Source organism: Chiloscyllium plagiosum, chromosome 17, assembly GCF_004010195.1.
Source record: "Chiloscyllium plagiosum isolate BGI_BamShark_2017 chromosome 17, ASM401019v2, whole genome shotgun sequence".
Lineage (NCBI taxonomy): Eukaryota > Metazoa > Chordata > Chondrichthyes > Orectolobiformes > Hemiscylliidae > Chiloscyllium > Chiloscyllium plagiosum.
The window spans coordinates 60,521,937-60,542,908 of NC_057726.1; the positions used below are offsets into that span (position 1 = coordinate 60,521,937).

The 20,972-nt window shown below is 40.5% G+C and overlaps 2 protein-coding genes across 11 annotated transcripts in view; one reads left to right on the top strand and one right to left on the bottom strand.

Moving 5' to 3' along the window:
- Window positions 1–18,968, top strand: part of kifc3 (kinesin family member C3) — a 59,518-nt gene extending 40,550 nt beyond the window's left edge. For 6 of the 8 annotated variants that reach the window (XM_043707267.1, XM_043707266.1, XM_043707265.1 and 3 more), the window contains 13 exons: window positions 2,953–3,100; window positions 3,378–3,508; window positions 3,873–3,984; window positions 4,172–4,350; window positions 5,752–5,856; window positions 6,459–6,589; window positions 6,730–6,777; window positions 9,607–9,730; window positions 10,479–10,608; window positions 12,206–12,435; window positions 14,340–14,474; window positions 15,572–15,680; window positions 17,483–18,968. In XM_043707267.1, coding sequence (XP_043563202.1) covers window positions 2,953–3,100; window positions 3,378–3,508; window positions 3,873–3,984; window positions 4,172–4,350; window positions 5,752–5,856; window positions 6,459–6,589; window positions 6,730–6,777; window positions 9,607–9,730; window positions 10,479–10,608; window positions 12,206–12,435; window positions 14,340–14,474; window positions 15,572–15,680; window positions 17,483–17,523 — 1,623 coding nt within the window. In that variant the 3' untranslated portion in view covers window positions 17,524–18,968. The remainder of the gene's footprint in view (window positions 1–2,952; window positions 3,101–3,377; window positions 3,509–3,872; window positions 3,985–4,171; window positions 4,351–5,751; window positions 5,857–6,458; window positions 6,590–6,729; window positions 6,778–9,606; window positions 9,731–10,478; window positions 10,609–12,205; window positions 12,436–14,339; window positions 14,475–15,571; window positions 15,681–17,482) is intronic. The other 2 variants (XM_043707273.1, XM_043707271.1) reach the window with 2 other exon arrangements.
- Window positions 18,969–19,133: 165 nt separating this feature from the next.
- Window positions 19,134–20,972, bottom strand: part of katnb1 (katanin p80 (WD repeat containing) subunit B 1) — a 77,362-nt gene continuing 75,523 nt past the window's right edge. For all 3 annotated transcript variants that reach the window (XM_043707274.1, XM_043707275.1, XM_043707276.1), the window contains one exon: window positions 19,134–20,554. In XM_043707274.1, coding sequence (XP_043563209.1) covers window positions 20,422–20,554 — 133 coding nt within the window. In that variant the 3' untranslated portion in view covers window positions 19,134–20,421. The remainder of the gene's footprint in view (window positions 20,555–20,972) is intronic.

Here is a 20,972-nt window from a genome sequence, read left to right on the forward strand (position 1 = left end):
TTCTCTTTCTGGCAAGGTATGGTAAGTATTTGCCTGGCTTGTCACCATGCTCGTATAACCTTTGCTTTGCAAAAGCCAGCTCCTTTGCTGTCTGCGTGAGCACGGGATTTAGTGCAGACCACAGTGCCGTAATCCTCTAGTTTGACCAACGAGGGTCTGTCAAAATAGGCCTTCTCAGCTGCCTTCAACCGTGCTTCAAGGAGACATTGCTGCTCACCCTTCTGCCGCTTCCTACTGGTGGAATATGAAATAACTAACCCTCTGGCATAAGCTTTGGCAGTTTCCCAGAGAACAGATGAGCTATCAACTGAGTCTGTTGATATCTAGGAATGTCCGAAATTCCTTAGAGAAATACTCCACAAACTTACTGTCCATGAGAATAAAGGGGTCCATTCGCCAGTACCTTGAATCCACTGTAACGTCCTTAATCTTAACCATGAGGTACACTAGAGCATGATCAGAGATGGCAATATTACCAATTGTACAGGATGCAACCAGATCCAGGGTTACCGCAGGGGTCAGAAAAACATCAATCCTCATGTGACATCTATGCGGATTGGAGAAAAACGTGAAATCCCTACCTGTAGGGTGGAGACACCTCCAGATGTACACCAACCCTAATTCCCCACACAAACCTAATAACTTTTTAGTTTGTGCAGAGGGTATCCAGGGACCTTTAGGCAACCTGTCTACTGTGGGGTCCATGAGGCAGTTAAAATCTCCCCCTATAATGATGTGCCGAGACTTGAGACTTATCAGTTTAGAAAAAGCATCTACCAAGAATTTAAGAGAATGAGCTGGGGGGGACAATAAACATTTAAAATGCCATATTCTTCCCCATTTATCAAGGCTTTAAGAATTACAAACCTCCCGTATGTGTCTTTAACACATTCCAACAACTTAAATGAGAGATTTTTCCTTACCAATATAGCCACTCCACTACTTCTGGTATTAAATAATGAAAAATAAACTCGGTCAAAGCCATTCTGCTGTAATTTCAGATGCTCCTTGTCATCCAAATGTGTCTCCTGTAAAAAAATAATATCCACCTTCTCCTTTCTAAGACTCAAGAGTACCTTCTTCCTCTTAATTGGTGAGTGACTTCCCTTGAGGAGAAAGTGAGGTCTGCAGATGCTGGAAATGTGTCGCTGGAAAAGCGCAGCAGGTCAGGCAGCATCCAGGGAACAGGAGAATCGACGTTTCGGGCATAAGCCCTTTGACATTCCAGATACACCATTTAATCAAATCATTAGCCATAATCTTCTGCAATTACGTTTAAATTCCAGAGAGGAGGAACCCGAACCACAAATTGCTGAGCCTTCGTGTCGCATAGTCCACCAAATATAAAAACTACATAAACTAAAACCACTACATTTAACAAGCGCACAAAATTATTAAGAATAATAAACAACAAAAACCAGAAAACAATAAAGTGCCAATAGCGCTGAGTAGGGGAACTTACCCCTTCCCGAAGGGGGCAACTACCTGTCCCGAACTGCCCATAAATAGGCATCTAACCATCTCAACCACCTTCACTTCTCCCAGCTAGAGCCGCATCGCAAGCGCAAGCTAAAAAGAATAAACACCCCATAGAATATCAATATGAATAAAAAAAACTTATTTTATAAAAAAAGGGGAATAAATACCCCACCCATCCTTTGGTATGTCCTAACTTAGAAATTTAAAATGTACATCTTAACCACTGCCAGACATTGTTTGAACCAAATTATTATCCATAGAGGAAAAAAAAGGGGGAAAACAAAGCTCCAACCGGATTTCCTTCATTTCTTTTACAGAATGATAAACGCATACCCAAGCAACAATATTTATACATACTACAATTGTTTAAATTAGATTAGTTTATCCACAACGTCTCTTGCCTTCTCTGATGTGTCAAAGAGATGCATGGATCCATCTAAGGTGATCCAAAACACTGCCGGATATCTCAGGGAGTACTGAATCCCAAGCTCCCTCAGTCTTCTCTTGATACCATCACACGATTTTTGTTTCTGGATCACTGCAGCTGAAAAGTCCTGAAAAAACATGATCTTAGACCCCTCATAAATTAGGGCCTTTGGATCCTTCCCCTGGAGTCTGTAAGCCTCCATGACTCTCTCCTTATCCCGGTAATGATGGAACCGCACCAGGAAAGGATGAGGGCGTTGACCCAGATCCGACCTCGTGCTGCGACCCGGTGAGCCCCCTCTATCTTCAATCCTCTCATGCCAGTCCCCAAGTCAAGGAATTTCGGAAGCCCATCTTCAACTAATTCCACAGGCTGCTCACCTTCCTTACCCTCCAGTAGACCGATGATCTAAATGTTTTTTCTCCTGCCCCTGTTTTCAAGATCATCCACTTGGTCACGCAAATTACGAACCTGTGTCTTCAGGGCTTGGATCTCTTCCTTGAATGAACTGGCATCAGCTTCCACCACTGTGACCCTGTGCTGCACCTCATCCATCCTCTTCTCCAGGTCTCCCAGCTGCTGCTCATGCTTCTGCAGCATGAGAGAGACTGGAGCCAGTTTCTCTTCAATCTGTTTCCCCAGCATCTCGCGAGATTTCGGGAGCTGGTCCACCAGGTCCTGGAGAGTAATCTGTTCCGAGGCTGCTGCAGGCTGAGCTGCAGACCTGGCCTTGGATGCGGCTCCTCCCTTTTTAGGCACTTCTGGACAGGTAAGTCAATTTTTAAATGTTTCTTAGGGCTCCACAACCTTTCCAGCGCCCCAAGAAATCCTGATGATCTGGGTTGGGTGGGTTAAAGGACCATCCTGCTCCTGCGATGTGAAGCTCTGCAGTGTGATCTTCTCAGATCGCCGCCATCTTAGATCCCCCCCCCCCCAAAACTCAGTATTATTAACTTGGAATTCACTGATAGGTTTGATGCTCCTACTGTGTTGTATTACATTCTGTTGGAGGTTCTGAATATGACAATGACACTTCTGACCTATAGATCATGATGTATGAAGCAGAGCTTGAGCAGACACGTGGTGAAATGCTTGAGACGTTTCAGGCAATGGAGGATGAGAAGAACCAGGCCATTGAAGAGGTCTTCCTGCAAGCCCGGTCTGAAATGAAGACCGTGCATGAGAATCTGAATGGTAGGTGATGCAGAAGAAGCAGTGCGTGGAGTTGGCACAAAGCAGGTCGTAATTAGTGTGATGTGCATTAGCCTATTTGTGACTGTTTGTATCCAGTGGGAGGCTCTTGAAGGACTTGGATGAACTGGATGGAACTTCTGTTTTTAATGAGCAAGGACAGATTGGAATGGGAGCATCTCAGGATGGTAGTGAATGAAGGTTCAATGTGAGTTCAGTCCAATGTCTTTTAGTGCTGAAGAACTTCCTGCTGTGTTGAACTTTTGATCTTTCCCTGCAGGAGTTCGAATGAACCTTCTCTCTATCCAGCCCGCCCTAAAGACATTAACCAGTGATTACAACTGCCTGAAGAATCATGTCCGGGATTTTCCATGTCTGCTGCAGGATGCAGTCAACCAGACGAAGAGGGAGGTGAGATCAAAGTGCTTCGCCATTAGAAACATTGTAAACCTGTTAAGGGTTAGAGTGAGTGGGCTGGGAAGTCTATATAAAAGTCAAATCAGCATTGTGTGAGCAGAATCATAGTTTGCACAGCCTGAGCACAATGTGGGGACAGACCGTTTACATTCTGCCTGTTGTGGTGCTAATGTCTCAGTGGATCAGCCGTATTTCTATTTGGCTCCGCTGCTTGGTGAACGAGTGCATGTTAACCTACCTTTGTGACTGATGGGCTATCATATTTTTTACTTTACGACCGTTCAAAGGTACTTTGGCCGAAAATCGCTTTGGAGTATCTTGAGGTTGTGAATAACGCTTTTCTTTCTTTCCTTTCTAGATTTACCAGGCAGTGGAGGAAGCACAGAAAACAAATCAGGATCTGCTGCGCAAGTACAAGCGAGAGATGCAGCTGCGGAAAAAGTGCCACAATGAGCTGGTACGACTCAGAGGTGAGTTTGTTCTTGACGTACTTCGAGAGACCATTGTTCAGTAGATCTCCCGCAGGTGTTAGTAGGAAACAAGTAGGGAATGGCTGTTGTGCATGCTACGGAGAAGAGATGATCATTAAGAGCTAACCTTACTACACTAACAGCCTTATTCTATGTATTTGCCACCTCTTTCCTGCTGTTTCTTCAGGGAATATCCGTGTATTGTGCAGAGTTCGGCCAATAACTCTGGAGGATGGTACTGGGCTCGACACGAGAAATATTATTTCCTTTGACGACGATGATGGAGTCCTGTATGTGACACACCGTGGCAAAACCACCATGTTTGAGTTGGACAAAGTTTTCCAACCGCATGCATTGCAGGCAGAGGTAAGTGATTCCAACAGGAGGATTACTGTGCGATTCAGTTAGTCACTGGGTTCTTGTGCAACGCTGTAAGGATGATGATTGATTGAAGATCTAAGTAGCTTAGAAAATAGGAATCCTGTTTTTAGGAATTGCAAGATAAGAGAAAAAAAAATTAAGGTCCATTGAGTTGTCCTTCTACTAATATAATAGTTATATGATGCAACAATGAAGTTATGGACTAATGCAGTGATTTTTAATCAATATTTCTGGTTTTACTGAATAAATTTGAAGAAAACTTCAATTCATAAATACTTCAGGTCGTTGAACATGAAGCAGGAATAAGCCCTTTGAACTGCTCTGCCATTCAATAATCTGATTACTTCATATTCTCCTCTACCCCCAATGACTTTTCTCTCCCCACTCAAAGATCGATCAGCCACCATCTTTAAAATTATTCAATGACTGTTTCCGCTACCTTTTTTTTTGAGGAAGAAATCCCAAAAACTCATGATCCTTTTACAGAAAATTTCCCCATATTGTATGCTCAAATGGTTGACCCCTTGTTTTGAAACAGTGGCCAGTGGATCACCACTTCTAATATGAACTTACCTCTCTCTGTCTGCCCTGAGAACCAAGGACATCTATTGCAATATTCTATACACTGAATGACTTTGTTTCCATTTATGTTTCCTTTGTACCACTGTTTCCGGTCAGTTCTTTGTGAGGAATTAGTTCAAGTTTCTCAAGTATTTGAATTCTAATCTTTTGATTTAACTCTTTTTTTTTTATATATTGTGTGTTCAATCTAAGCACTATGTAATTTGTAGTAACAAAATTGCCTTCAATCTCTGAAGTATCCAGGTGGCATCAACTCTAGTTCTTCCCAGTTTGCTCAGCCAACAGTTTTTACATTTTAAAGTTGTTCATAGACAGTGAGGCTGTTTAGATATTCCTAACAGCAGTGAAACGCTATATAATTGCAAATCTTTACATAGACATTAATTTTGTACTTTTCAGTAGAAACATTGCAAATGTCTGTGTGCAGGCAATACTGACTAAACTAAACCTGCCTGCACCAGTCAAAACCACTCAGGCTCTGGCTAAGTTAGCTGGTTGGGTTTGTGGTTCTTGGGTCTGCTGTTTCTTTGCCCTTGGGTTCATTCACTTCTACTCCAATTGTCTCGACCTTCCAACAAACATGCACTGGCTCTGGTTCATCCTGGATCTTTGAGAGTTGGTGTCCAACTTGCCCAAGTTGAACTGAGATTCTTCTAAACGTAGACTCGAGTGTCTCAGGCCGAGGAATGGGAAAAGCAGACTGACGTCCCTGCACTGTTAACATCCAGGCTGCAGTGCTTTTGTCAACATTTGAAGCTGTCAGAATTCCAAATGTTCCTTTTAAATTTTTACTTTAACCTTCAGGTATTTCAGGAAGTCCAGGCCCTCATAACATCTTGCATTGATGGGTACAATGTCTGTATATTTGCATATGGACAAACTGGTTCTGGCAAGACATACACAATGGAGGTAGGCTTTTTAACAGCTGTCTTGTGTTTTATTCTTAAAGGGAGGAACTCATTAATGGAGTTAATAGATTTTATGGGAAAAGCAGTTTGAGAATATATATATTTAATGGCATATATTAAAACTAGCCAAGTGTTCCACATTAATTCAATTCATACTAATCCTTTCCAAAATCTGCAGTGCTACAGTGTTGTGATGACAATATAATGTGGCTTCTTTAACCAGCTTTGATTTACTTCCTACTATCATCCACACTGGAACTAAAATTTGTCAGAAATTGCCAATGACCTCTTTTATACTTTCGTAGAATTCTGCGATTTTTTTTTTATTACATGCCTTTTTAAAAAGGTGTTTGGGCTCTGGCAGAGTCCTGAACAGCAGTCTTTGCTGCAGTATGTCTCATTGTCTGGCTCAACAATGTCCATCTTTTATGAGGGTTAGTCATTGCATAAAAATGCAGGTTACCTGTTGATCTTGGGATTTCTTTCTTTCTGCCGTTTTGCTGGTAAATTCTACCCAATCTATGGAGCATAGAAAGATGGTTTTTCTTTCCAGCTGAGTTTGCAAGGGCATTAAACATTGATGAGGAACTTTAATTTCTCCAGGGTTCTCCTGAAGACCCTGGGATTAACCAGCGGGCTCTGAGACTCCTGTTTGGTGAAGTGGCAGAGAGGTCAGCAGATTGGGATCTGACTATTACTGTCAGCATGGCTGAGATCTACAATGAAACACTCAGGTATGTGCAGCTTTGTGTCTTTATTGGTAGTTTTGGCTACTATGTAGCAACGGTAAACTGCTAACCACGTGTTCGCATGTTAACATGTAGGGATGATCTATGGATGTGGCTGCTAATAGTAGTATTTTCTCTTTTTATAGAGACCTGCTGGGGTCTGACCCCCAGAAGATTGAGGATCTAACTATGAGGTTACTAATACTTGCACTCTGGTGGGAGGTGCATGGGTGGTGGTTGGTAGAATGCTTTAGCATGGCTGTAAAGCTGACTGTTCTTTAATACAAAGAAAATCTCTGGATCTGTATTAATTCAAACCTTACAAACCATACAGCTGCATCTTCTGTGTTTGATCCTTGCTGTTCTGAAGAGTAGCCCTTGCCCCCAGTTCCTTCCTTCCTTATTTGGAGCTGTTGTCTGTACCTGCCCCCACAGTGATTGCTACTACTGGTCATGGAATCTCTTGATGATTCATTGTCCCAATAGCCCACTACCAAATGATTGGGAAGTGCAATGTGCAGGTCATGTACTTCACTTAAGATGTAAGATAAGCACAGTACTGATGGGATGTTTTAGGGAACCAAAGCAGCATTAGCATCAACTGAGCCCTTTAATGACCCTGAAGAGAGATTCTTCTTCCTTCTTTTCTTTTCTCCACAGAAGATTGATCATCTTCTCCATGTGGGATCCTAGTTAGTTGTTGAGAGACATTCACTCATCCTGAGAAGTCTGGTGCTGTGTTTGCAAACATCTATTTTCCAGTAAATGTCAGTGGATATCTGTAAGGAGCAGGGATCCTAGCTTCCCTTCTATCAAGCCCCAAATAAACTCGAGCAAACTGTATTTCTCCTATTCTGAGATCAACTGAAAGTGCAGAAAAACCAGCCAAACCTGATGGGACCTTCTTGGTCTCTGGTTTCATCCCATTACTGAACGGTGCTTCCCCTTTCACTGATCTGAGGGAATCCCAATCTGAACAGTTTCATTATCCTTGGGACTGCTGCAACTATTTAGCTATTTTCCTCAACTCGGTCCAGCTGAAAGGTGAGAGGTTTCTTAAACATGTGTTCTCTCTTTATTCAACCTGCATCCTCTCCTGTGGCTGTGTTAAACTTGACCTTCAAATTTCAGCAATTCTTTTTGTCATGGATGTCTGCAGGTGCTCAAAATTGGAGTGGATCATTCCAGGGCTTGCGTGGGCTAATCATGAGACTAAAATGGATGGGTTATTGTTGATACCTTGCTGCTTCTGTAACTGTGTTGCTTGTTTGCAGATATCTTTGTTTCATAACCAATTGTTTCCCCTTGTACTGCAATCTGTTTTGATACTGACCTGGTTGGATGGCCATTCAGTTCAGTATCAGTGGAGATGTGGTCACTACTTTCTGAATTTTCAAAACAAGAATTTTTGAAAGCAGTGGTTGGGAGCCATCAAAGCTACTTCTCCATTACAAAGAGAATCTGAGCCAGGTACTATGTAGGTTAGATGTGGAATAAAGTTCACTCTGCATTATCTCATCAAATATTTTCTGCATATTACAACACAAAGTAAGTTTTCTGATCTTTATATGGACATAGAGATGGTGTTAATGGACAAATAGCTCAACATTCTGTATGTTCACCTTTTTGAAGAAATGTGCATTGGGATAAGGGCATCGACTAGAATCACCAATGGCAGTAAAGCTAACAACTTCTGCAGAATTAACTTTATTCAGCAGTAATTTGAAGGAAATTATATTTTTTACAATTTATTTGTGGAAATGTAGGTTTGGTTTTCTTATGAACAAAAATTGCAGTTGATTTTTTGTACAAAGGAGGGGAGCTTTTTTGAAAAGACATGAACATTAATGGATGTCTTCCAAAATATAACTGGGACAAAATTGATTCTTGAGCAGTCTTGTCCACCTTCTGAAAACATTGTTGTGATGTCTCCTGAACTTATGTAATTTTATATATTCCTGAGCTGAACTGAGTCAATTGGCTACTTGATGGTAAACTGTTTCTTTCCACATAGGGCTGTTGACCCTCTAACGTTGGTCACAAATTTGAATCAGAATCTTTTACGTTATGATTGCAGGGATTTGATCTAATGGTTCAGAAGGTTCATCCGGCTGATTCTGTAATGAAGCGATTTGCCTTCTGAAGAAAGGTTGAGCACATTGGACCTATACTTCATCAAGTGTAAAAGACTGAGATCTTACTGAAACATGTAAGGTTCTGGGGGGATTGAGAGGATGCTTCCTTTTGAAGGGTAGTCTAGACCTAATGGAAACAGTCTAAAAGTCTGGGAGTCTCCAATTGAATAAGGAGAAGAGGAGAAATTTCCTCTCTCCAAGGGTAATTGGTCTTTGGAATTCCCTCCCACAGAAAGTAGAAGCTGGATTATTGAACATACTCGAGGCTGGGTTGGGCAGCTTTTTGATCGACAGGGCAATTACCATTCTTCTACAATCCATTAAATATATGGCCCAATCTGCTTGACCTTTTCTTATAATAAACTCCTTTATCCCAGGAATCAGCCTGGTGAACCTTGCAGTTGTAACCTAAAGACTGATTTGAATGTACTACGATTGAAGCAGAGGGTGAATAGCCCCATGTAAAGTTGTCATTGGTTGGTGGAGTGAAGTTAACACCACAGTCAGAATAGTTATGATCTTATTGAACGATGCAGCTGGCATGATGGGCCCAATGGGCTACTTATGTGCCTATTTCTTCTGATTTTTCTAAAATCTCCTCTGTAAAATGGCCCCTTCTACGCTTTTATTTCTAAGTGCAAACTTAGATTATGTCAAACAATCTTTTGAATTCCATTATAAAGTTCTATTTTTCTGGGTTCAGAATTCCACATAACTGCTGCACCCACAGTCTCCCTGCTGTCTGGTGTTTGCTGCTGCTCTGTGGCTTTTGATGTTGTCTGCCCCTCCTTGTGGTTGTGTGTCCTGTGCTGAGGCAATTCGATGGGCAATAATGATGCTCGATCTGTTGTTGAGGCCCCAAGATCCAACTTGTTGCTTTCTTTGCAGGAACCTGTTGGCCAAGGACCCCAGTGAAAAGTTGGAGATAAAGCTGAGCCCTGATGGTAGTGGCCAGCTCTATGTCCCAGGCCTGATTCAGATCAGGGTAGAGAGTGTGGATGACATCAATAAGGTGAGGGTTTTTCCCCTTCAGTCTGTTCTTGTGTGGGAAGAAGAAATGAGTAGGTTTGCAGTAAGAGGTTAGGCTTCCAGACTTGAGCATTTATCTTAATCTAATATGAGCTCTCTGAACAGTATTCCTAGCATTGCACAGGACTGTTGATTTTCTGGTTTCTGGGGGTTTAATGCAGTTTCCCCAGAAAAATATTTCACGCAAGGCTCTGAAAGGAACCAAAGAAAAATGTGATTCTTTCACAAACTTGATATGTTCCAAAGTGCAGTATGTTGTAGTGTAGGTATTGCAGCCTCCAAATTTTGCTTTGGGATGATGACCAGATAATCTGTTTGGTGATGTTGCATTGGTGCATAAAATTTGAGCAGAACACTGAGATGAGTAACCAATAATGTCATGGAATCTTTTTAAGTCAACCTGACAGGATAGTCAGGACTTCAGTTTAACATTTAATCTGAAAGGTTGCACCCATGTTAGTGCAATATCCTTGGTGCTGTGCTGGAGCATTACCCTAGATTAGATGATGAAGCCACTGAACATCTATCTCTGTTCGCTTTAGGTATGTTGCATATGTTTGTGTTGTCCGAGGAATCTTTAAAATTTGAAATTAAAGATTAATTTCTAAAAAAAAAAATTAGATAGTTAAGCAACAAACCTCCTCCAAAGTAGTAGTTCCTGAAGTCTGACTCTGAGAAATTGGGATCTTTTATGTGACAAGCACATTGTGAGGTCTCTTCTGTTTTATCAGGTTTTTGAACTTGGACGTGTGAATCGTGCGACAGATTTCACAAATGTGAATGAGCGCAGCTCCCGTTCTCATGCTCTGCTTATAGTTTCCGTTACTGGGGTAAACCTCACCTCTGGAGTCAGAACAACAGGTAGGATCTAGACATACCACAAAGTAGTGACACCATTGAGATTGCTGGTGTTAGTGTGAGCAAGTATTTTTTTATACCTTTTTAGTAACTTTGATCTGCTTAATTTTCTTTGTCCGTATGTCTTGAACGGTTAGAACTCCAAAATGTATTGCTCACATTTTAGACAACATTTTTCTTTCCATTTAAAAGTAATTATCGATATGACCAACTGAGGAGTTGAAAGATTGAGGATAAATAAGAACTAACTTAATCTGCTTTCTACCATCTTGGTAATTACTTGTTAATGATGAGAGCTGCTCACTAATTCTATCAATGGTTCACATGAAATGGAAAGACCACGCTTTATAGCTTGGTTGGGATGTAATGTAATAGTGTAACGCTTTAATCACCAGAAGCGTTATCGCGCAGGAGGCCGTTCAGCCCATCATGCTGGCAGTGACTGGTTAAATGAGCATCACTGCTCAGTGGTTAACACTGCTGCCTCTCAGCACCAGGGACCCAAGTTCAATTCCAGCCTCAGACGACTGTATGTGTGGAGTTTGCACATTCTCCCTGTGTCTGCGTGGATTTCCTCCCATAATCCAAAAAAGATGTGCAGGTTAGGTGAACTGGCCATGCTAAAATTGCCCCTAGTGTTCAGGGATGTGTAGGTTAGGTGCATTAGCCAGGAGTAAATGTAAGGGAATGAGTCTGGGTGGGTTACTCTTCGGAGGGTTGGTGTGGACGTGTTGGACCTAATGGTCTGTTTCCACACTAGGGATTTTATGCTGCTTCTATGATACTACGAGTACCTAGTGCCAGTTTCCTCCTACTTCCCCAAACTCTTACATGTTATTTCCATCTAAATAATCATCTAATGCTCTCTTGAATGTCTTAATCGAACTTACTGCCACCACACATCCTGGCAGTTTATTCTATACTTTAACGTACTGCTGTATTAAAAACTTATCCCTCACTCCACACGTTTCTTTTGCACATCATTTTAAATAATAACCTTATAGTAATCTAACAGCAAAACTGTGGGAGCTTGATGATGAGGTATAGTCAACAGAATTTTTTTTATTTCACAGGATATATGTATTACTCAAGCTCATTTGTTATTGCCCACCCCAAATTTGCCTTGGTGCTAGTGAGTTCCCTTCCTGAACTGCTGCACTCCATGATCCATCCACGCCCGTGTTAATGGGGATTCCAGGATTTTGTCCTAGCAGTGAAGGAATGGCAGTATAGTTCCAAGCCAGGATAATCTGTGGCTTGGAGGGGAGCTTGGAAAGGTGGCATTTCCAGGCATCTGCTGCTTTTATTTTTGAGTGGTAGAATTCACAAGTTTAGAAGTGCTGTTGACAGAACCTTTGGCATCTTGCTGCAGTGTGTCTTACAAAATAGTGCACTCTGCTGCTACTGTGCACCAGTGGTGGAGGGAGCAAATGTTTAAAATGACGCATGGAGTGCCAATCACGAGGGGTGAGCATCTGTTAATAAAATTATGGTCTGACATAATTTAAATTTGGGCCACTAACTGATCCGTCCTCTTATTTGGAGTTGTGATTTAGGTTGTCTTCATTATCTCAAAGCGCACTACTTTGCTTTCTTTCAGGTAAATTAAACCTTGTGGACTTGGCTGGGTCTGAGCGTGTTGGTAAATCTGGTGCAGAGGGGCCCCGGCTGAGAGAAGCCCAGAATATTAACAAGTCTTTGTTGGCCCTTGGTGATGTCATCTGTGCACTGCGCTCCAAACAACCATATATTCCTTTCCGTAATTCCAAATTGACTTACCTGCTGCAAGACTCCCTCAGTGGGGACAGCAAAACTCTCATGATGGTCCAGGTGAGATTCCTTTCTGCTTCACTCAAAGGTTTTCTCTGGTGTGGACTTAATGACATTCCAACTGGGGAGATATATCCCTTTGCATCAGATGGTTGGGGTGGGGGGTACAGGGTAGGCTTCTTGCATTTTGGGGATTGATGAGAAGAATGATGCTATGTGAATTCAGAGAGCAAGAGACTCATTGTCTGCATTGATTATACTTGGAAGGGATATGAGCTGAACTCAAAGGTAAACCTACAGTTGAAAAGCTAGCATTGTCTGTTGGTGGTTGATTTAGCTAATGTTGGGTTTTGTTTGTTTTTGTACCTTTACACACTTCCCTTGGGGAAAACTGATATGATGTAGTGGAATGATCCATGGTGTTACATAATAAACAGGCTGTAGGCTGAACAACATTGACGTGATGTGAACAGAACCATAACCATACTCCAATCAGTTGATACTGGTTAGTCTTGTACCCACAACCCATATTAACGAAGCAGTACCAGACCGAAGTATCCTGATACAATTCAGAGCTCAGAAATATGGGTTGTATATTCAGAAATATGGCAGCATTCTCTCAAAAAGAGCAAGAGCTTGCCTTAACGTGACTGCTAGAAATATTTCTGGGTACCTTGCAAGGGATCATGTTGTGCATTACTGTTATGTTGGATTTTTTTTCTATTCATTCATGGTATGTGGACTTCCTTACCCTTGAGATGGTAGTGAGCTCCCTGGAACCATTGCAATACGCTAAGATGGTGCATGGCTTGATGGGGAACTTGTTGATGGTGGTTTTTTCTTCTATGTATCTGCTGTTCTTGTCCTTCTAGCTGCTACTGAGCATCAGGTGGTGGAGGGAGTGAATGTTTGTGGATGTGGTATCAATAATGTGTGCTGCTTTGTCATGGATCATGTCAAACTTTGAGTGTTGGAGCTGCACTCATCCATGCAAGTAGGGAGTATTCCATTCCCACTCCTGACTTGTGCTTTGTAGCTTGGCAAACAGGGTTTTATGGAGTCAGGAGGTAAGTTATTCACTGTAGGATTCCTAGCCTCTGACTTGCTGTCTTATACAGTATGCATATGGGCTAGTCCCGTCCAGTATCCGGTCAATGGTAGGAAAAAGTGAGGAATGCAAATGCTGGAGATCAAAGTCGAGTGCGTGTTGCTGGAAAAGCACAGCAGGTCAGGCAGCATCACAGGAGCAGGAGAATCGACATTTCAGGCATAAACCCTTCATCAGGAATGAAGCCTAATGAAGGGCTTATGCCCCAAACATCAATTCTCCTCCTTGGATGTCGCCTGACCTGTGCTTTTCCAGCAACACACTCTCGACTCTGGTCAATGGTAACCCCAGAATATTGATAGTGTCGGATTCAGTGATGGTAACGCTATTGAATTTCAAGGAGTGATGATTAGATTCTTTATTAATGGAAATGATGTGGAGCATGATTTCACTTGTCAGCCCAAAATCCGGATATTGTCCAGGTCTTGCTGCATTTGGACAAGGACTGTTTCTGAGCAGTTGTGGTCACTGAAATATCCTGTAATCAGCATTTAAATGAATGACCGGTTTATATCATCATGCCAGTTTTGGTTGAGGAAGAGTTGTCCCAGAAACCAGGAGAATTTCTTATTCTTCGGAGCAGTGGATTTTTAAAAATGTTTGTCTAAAACCTATTTAGCGTCTCATCCAAAGGATGACTGTTCCAATAACAGAATTCCCTCAGTGCTATACTAGAGTGTCGACTTGCATTGTATTACTTTGGAGTTTGCCCGGATGATTTTCAGTCTTGGATGAGAGACATGCCAACAGAACCAAGAGTCAAAAGAAGTAATGGGGTCACTGGGAGTTGATGATGAATGTTTACGTGGATTTTCTATGCTAAAATCTTTTTTCTATCCTTTTCTTATTTCTGCAGGTATCTCCGATGGAGAAGAATGTTAATGAGACTGTTTGCTCTCTCAAGTTTGCACAGCGAGTGCGCTCAGTAGAACTGGGGACCATGGTACGAAGGGCCGAAAAGCAGGACTATTCCAGCCGCCAAGACTATGAGGTAATGAACATTTCACCAACTTTCGTTCTCTGGGCATCGTGTGTTTACACCCTGAGAGGCTGCAGGAAGTGGTCATACAAGATTGAAAGAGAAGGAACGTTATGCTTCCTTTCTAGAAAGTTAAACACTCAATTCTCCAGCCTGTTCTTCTAATACAACCCTGGATGCCAGTGAACAAGTTGTTATTTTCACTAATTCCGATGGCTTGATGTTTGCTTTGTGTCTCAATAAACACACTGGACAGGTATCACTTGCAGTTGGATCAAGACCTTTTACTGATCTGTGTGGCTCATCATTCTGAGATCACACTTCTTTGGTTAGACACCTTCAAAGTCAAGCCTGCTAAAATTCCTGGATTTCTCTTGAACTCACTCCAGCACATGTCACTCACTTTATCTTCCTCAGTACAGTCCACTAAATGAGTTTTTTACTTGTTCATGAGACATAGGGTGTCACTAGCTAGGCCAACATTTATCACCCATTCCTAACTGTCTTGAAGTGAAATTTCATACCCCAACAGAATTTTTGATTTGCATTGATATGCTGAATCTGAATTGGCATAAACGAAAAACTATTCTTCTCTTGTAATTATAGTACAGATTTTTAATTAATTTGCTTCTGTTGCATTTTTCCCTCAACAACATTTTTAGTATATTTTTACATGTTCTTATTCCTATAGATACGGCAAACTTCAATTAATTTATTTTTTTAAAGTAGCCATTTTTAAAGTTTCCTTTTCTGCCCTGTAATAAGCCTGTAGTATCTGAATCTCAGATTTGTACTAAATGTGATAATTCAGTAGTTGGTCTTCCAAGATATAGTCTGCTTCCTGCATGAAAATGGGAGGTCAAGGTAAGGTCTGCAACACTGAGCTTTCTTAAAACACTAGATCAGGAATCAACCATTCATTTATCAGTTGAATCTATTCAGTTTCAAACAAAATATTCAATTGTGTGACATGCAGTATACTAATACCACCAGTGATGCTTAGTATACTGGAGCAGCTCAGGAAGCTGGTTGCTAGTGATTGCCTTGAAAGTATGTTTCATGTGGGAAATAGAATACCTCAAAATCTGACTGTGTATTTTTCATCACAGTCAGAGTCCCCGTCCACAGCTGCCCAACAAGGACGGCTCAATATCAGCCATTCGGGAGGGAGCGTAGTGGGAAAAACTACAGCAGGGAAAAGACGACTAATGGCATCAGGTATGGAAATGGGTGCAACTTGTCTAAACCATTATAATAGACAACGTGGAATACATGTATTGGATAGAATGGTGATCAGGTTTCAATCTACATGGAGCATTGCCTCAGTGATATGTCAGTACAAAACGCTATGCTGCTAACCAGACCAGCTCCCAACGTAACCACTTCCAGGATCTAATTCTCAAAAATACATCCCACACACTTGGGATAATCTCAGTCAGCCAATGACATTGAGGATTTGCAGAAACCTACCAGGTCTTCTGACACACTATTTCTATTCTTGTCATTTTCACAAAACATAGGATTGGAATAGATTTTTTGGCTTATTCTGTTTTGAATAGGGATTTTTTTTTTCTCTTTTTACTTCACCACCATCTTGGGACAAGAGAAACCATCACATATGAGTGGAATTAGTAATGTTAGCAGTCTGTCTGTTCCATCTGTTCAATTGTCTGACAAGTATGAATGTAAATTTACATTACAATAGCTTTTTAATGAAAGGAGTGACCTTGAAATTATTTAAAATTTGAATGAGTATATCTCCACTTACATGGAGATTCACTACTCCACTATTCACTATGCAGAGTGCACTGGATGGGAGACTGAATAAATTATATGAAATGGACAGATTTTTCATCATTTTCAGATAGGTTATGGAGAACAGGCTAAGGAAAATGGAGTTGAGGTACCAATGAGATCAGCCACAATCATATTAAAACTAGGAGCTGAATTGCCTACTTCCCTCCTGAGTTATCTATCTTATAAATCATGCAACCTAGCCTTTGCTTATCAGAGAGGCCCACTTGATCTTTGTATGGATCACATTGTGAAGTAGATCCATGTGTTTCCATACAGATAATGATGTTATCTTGACTGGGGGAGGGGGGGAAGGTAGGAGTCCTATGCATAAGTATTGGCTGATTCATTGATATTATGAGATCAATTTGAGGAAGGGAAAAAACAGCCTTGGACCAAGCTGCATTTTGGTGCTAAACCTCTGTTCTATGAAATAAATGTTTTGTAGTATCATCTCCCCCAACAAATGGGCTTGACCTATTCTTATTTTCCAGTACGTTCTTTTCCTTCCCTTTAATAGATACTTGCTGTGAAACAGATTTGATAAATATACAATGGCAAAGAGCAAGTAGTAGAAATGTACTTGCTCTATCTTTCTACCTAGCTGTTGATTATCCATTATTGTTCTAAGGAAGTGGAGGCAGGAAGACTTTGTCTGTACAAACCCTTCCCATATGTGACTGTCACTTCCTCTCCCTACCACAAGACTAACTGATACTGGAGCCAAAACTCTAGGATTCTCTAGTGAACAGTGCCATTAGACTACATGAACTGTAGTGGTTCAAAAAGTTCAGTACAACTTTTCTCAAGGATGCTATGGGTGGCTCATAAGTGTTCCTTCTACATTTGGTTGGGATCCTCTTTGTGCAGCACAGCACCTTAATTGCACCCCCCATCCTATATTATCCAAGGCTCATTTTAGTTTCCTGCAGACAGCAGTCAGTTCCAATACTGTGTTGGTAAATCACTTTCTCCTTGCTGACAACACATTTGTTTCTGGGGTCTGCACCCGAAGGAAAATGGAACCCAAGAGTTGCTGAGTTTTTGTCTCTTGTGCAAAGCCTAGATAGTACTCCTTCATTTAGGGTATTGAGTATTTGTATTAAATGTCAAACAAAGCTTAGCAATAAGGTTTTAGTAAATTTTTAAATTCCTTTGATCAATTTAAAGCTTGATATTCAATCTATTGGATGTAATTCAGCTAATCTAAGCACATTTCCCTTTAGGTGAAGTAAACCATCGACCGGCTGCATTGCCTGCACTCTGAGGTTGCTGGAGTAGTGGAAAGCCAGGAAGTGATTGCCTGTCCCAAAGCTGAGCACTTCAACACCATCAAGTCATAAATTATAGGCCAATGTCTGTACATTTATATACAGCCTGTTTTAAAAAGTTGACACAGAAGAGCTCATTACTTATTTTTTATATATGTATAAACAGATTTTTATATTGTCTACTTTTTTTAAACCTGTCATTTGATATACAAAGGTTGATGTTCAATGAGTTTCAGTTTAGATACATTGCCCTTTTCATTTAAGTCTGTTCACTGCCATTAATCTCTGTATTTCAAATCTTGGCAGCTTGCTGTCATTTGTGGGTCTAGCCAGTGTGTTATATATACAATTTTGAGGCCACGCTGAGTGTTGAGCACATTGATTGTGTAGAAAAATTGGGGAGACTGTTAGTTCTTGGGGAGGATGGCATTCCTAACTCTTGCCACTGTTTAAAAACATTGGTGCCTTTTCTCCATCCAGTGCCACATGCAGGTGGTTTGCACCACGGGCTCTGGAAAGTAATAGTTCAGGATTTCCTTAAGTGTTCCAAGGGAAAACTCACTGTGCTACACTGAGATTAACCTGTAGAGGGTGACTAGTCAGAAGACCTGGAGATTAATAAGAGAATGAATCTTCAAGTAACAATTCAAATCTTTGGAAAGTTAACTCTGATTAAAACAAGCTAGAGTTAGTATAATCTTTGTAAATTTGCAGTCTCTCCCTCAGTAGGTTGTATTTAATTAATAATGAACAAAAGGCTGAAACCTGAAGTACTTTTTCATAACTTGTTTTCAAAAGCTGCTTTACTGTTTCACAAAGAATGCTCTCATTTGGATCCTAAGCCACAAACTTCATAAATCAGTGTTGCAATCTGAGGATATCAGACCTGATTTCGCTTCTGCCAAAGCCATATTCTTCACATCCCATTTTTGGATGTTTAAAATCTGTATAAGATCCTAGATCTTACCCAAGAACTGCTGTAAGAGTACTTGTCTTGATGTAAAGTCAATCTGTTAATAACGAACTTGTCTCTGAAGTTCAGAGTGTTTTTAAATTTAATGTATATAGTTGTTTCAACATGCAATTTCCAGATGGAAAAGTTTTGCTGTCTAAGGCAGCTTGTTTTGGTTATGCTTAGCATGTACTGTCTTGTTTTACAGTTTAGTGTCTTCAATGTTGCTATGAGATATTTGTATGTGGATGGGAATGAGCAGGGTATTTCCCCTAGTACACTAGGGAAACTTGTAGAGAAATCTTCCAGCACTGGCATTATTCAGGCAAATCTGTCTTTCAGAAATGAATGTTCATTATGCTCAGGTTGATGTTTCTGGGCCTTTTGGTCCTTACAGTATTGAGAATCTGAGCATTGCTCAAATGTAATGTCAAAAGTTTCCAACATGTTACCTGCCTCTTGAATTTCAAATAAACATTTTAAAAAATACTGCTATGGATTAAATGATTTTAACCAAGATCAAACTTTCTAAAGTAGATGCTGCTCTTTCCACTACTGTGGTTTGTGCTTAACTAGGTAAATAGTTTGGTATGTGAATTGGGAGAAATTAAATATACTTTCTGGATCAAGAGAAAAACGTAGGCAAAGATGCTATTTGAGCTTTTCAAATCACTTTATTATTGAAGTTTTTTAAAAAACGTACATAGATGCTGTTTTATTCTATACATAGCATGGACAGGTAGCACAACATGAACTTTGTCAAATAATGATGCTCAATTGACATTGGAAGTGCAACATGAGAACAATATTGCACATTCCAAAAATGTACCAATAACTGGTGAGTAATTGGATATTCAGAAGGCATATTCTCATACAGTTGCACTCACAAGCAGGTTACTAAAGTAACTTGTTACAATATGCCTGTCCAAGTGCACTCCCCACCTCCAAAAATTTCACCGCATACTTTAATGAGCTGACCACAGAAGGCAGGCTTTTCTGTAAACCAGTTTTGGGGGCCAAATTTTGGTTAAAGCAAATCAGGCATGGTTGGTTCGAGGTGGGGATTGTTTATTAAAATTGAGGAAAAGGTTTCCACCAAAGAAAAAAAATTAAGAAGGGATCTACTACTGGTATTGATCACCCATGCAGAAGAGGTAAAATGAGCAATCCTCAAATAGCAAGAATAACAATTTACAAAGAATAACTGTCTTAAAATTTCCAGGTGACTGTGGTAATTTCAACCTGCTGAACTAGTACAGTGAATAGTTCACAGCATTTATGAAGTAACTTAAATACAAGATGAGATGTTACATAGAAGTCCACTGCATCAGAAAGAACAAAAAAAGTCTTAATGGTAGATCCTGCTTCACACTTACTACAAGCTCAAGGTGAAAATCCAATATATTGTGATTTATATTTAAACCAAAAGGCACACGTAGTCACCCAGGAAACAGGTTACTGCTGATATTTTGCCTTTGGATTGCACCAGAGCTACTGACTTCACAGTAGTCAGTACTGCCTATGAAATACTGAAAGTAGGGTCAATGAGGTTGAAGTGAAAGCCAATCTATGTATAAATGGAAAACAAAGATAACTATAGCAAGTTAACCAGGAAAAATGTGTCATTTGAATCTCTATTCCTGACATCACACTGTTGATTAACAGGCAGGTAATTGAAGGAATCATCAGTTTCCTTTGCTCTTCTGTCATAAATACTGAGAGGGAGGAACTAATCCCTGCAGCATTACAACAAAAACGTCAAGATGCACCTTGGCTGACTCATGTTCAAAATTCTAAACTTCAGTAAACTTAAATAAAATCCATTTGCAGACAACTTGGACTTCGGATCTTTTGTTGGCAGCATCTGCAATAGGATGTCAATCCATCAGAGAAAGACAATCCCAAGAGCAACAGCTCAATAATAAGTCAATGAAGAACCTGGTCATTCAAAAGCTGCCATCAGAAGTTGCAGTTCACGAAAAGCACTGCCTTGACGGCCAGGCAGTCCTGCTTTACTTTGAAGAATTGGGAGCAAGTTTTTTAACTGCTTATAACACAGCTTACATTTCTGATGCCTGAGAAAGGAAGACAAAAAGTCAAAGAAGCACAAAAATTAAACAATTTTTCAGTTTCATTCAACTTGCCCCTTCTCCTAAAGTCTGGATATGCTAAATAGGTTTGCCAGCTTTCAAGTCAAAGTTAACTTATTATTGCCTCCTATTGATATATTAGTAATAACACCCATGTCTGTTCTGTGGCCTAACTCCATATACCTGCCTAAATTCCTTTGCTTAACACACATTTCAAAGCATCAAATGTTTCTGCTTCCATAGCAGGTCTAGCAACATCTGAGTATTTCCAGCATTTTATTGTTCTTTCAGCATTGTTTGATAGATTAGCCTCTGCTCCCACTTTAGTGAAGAAATTCCAATTGAATACTTACCCAGTCTCAATAAGAAACATTTCAGCATTTAAAAAAATAGTAGTATTATA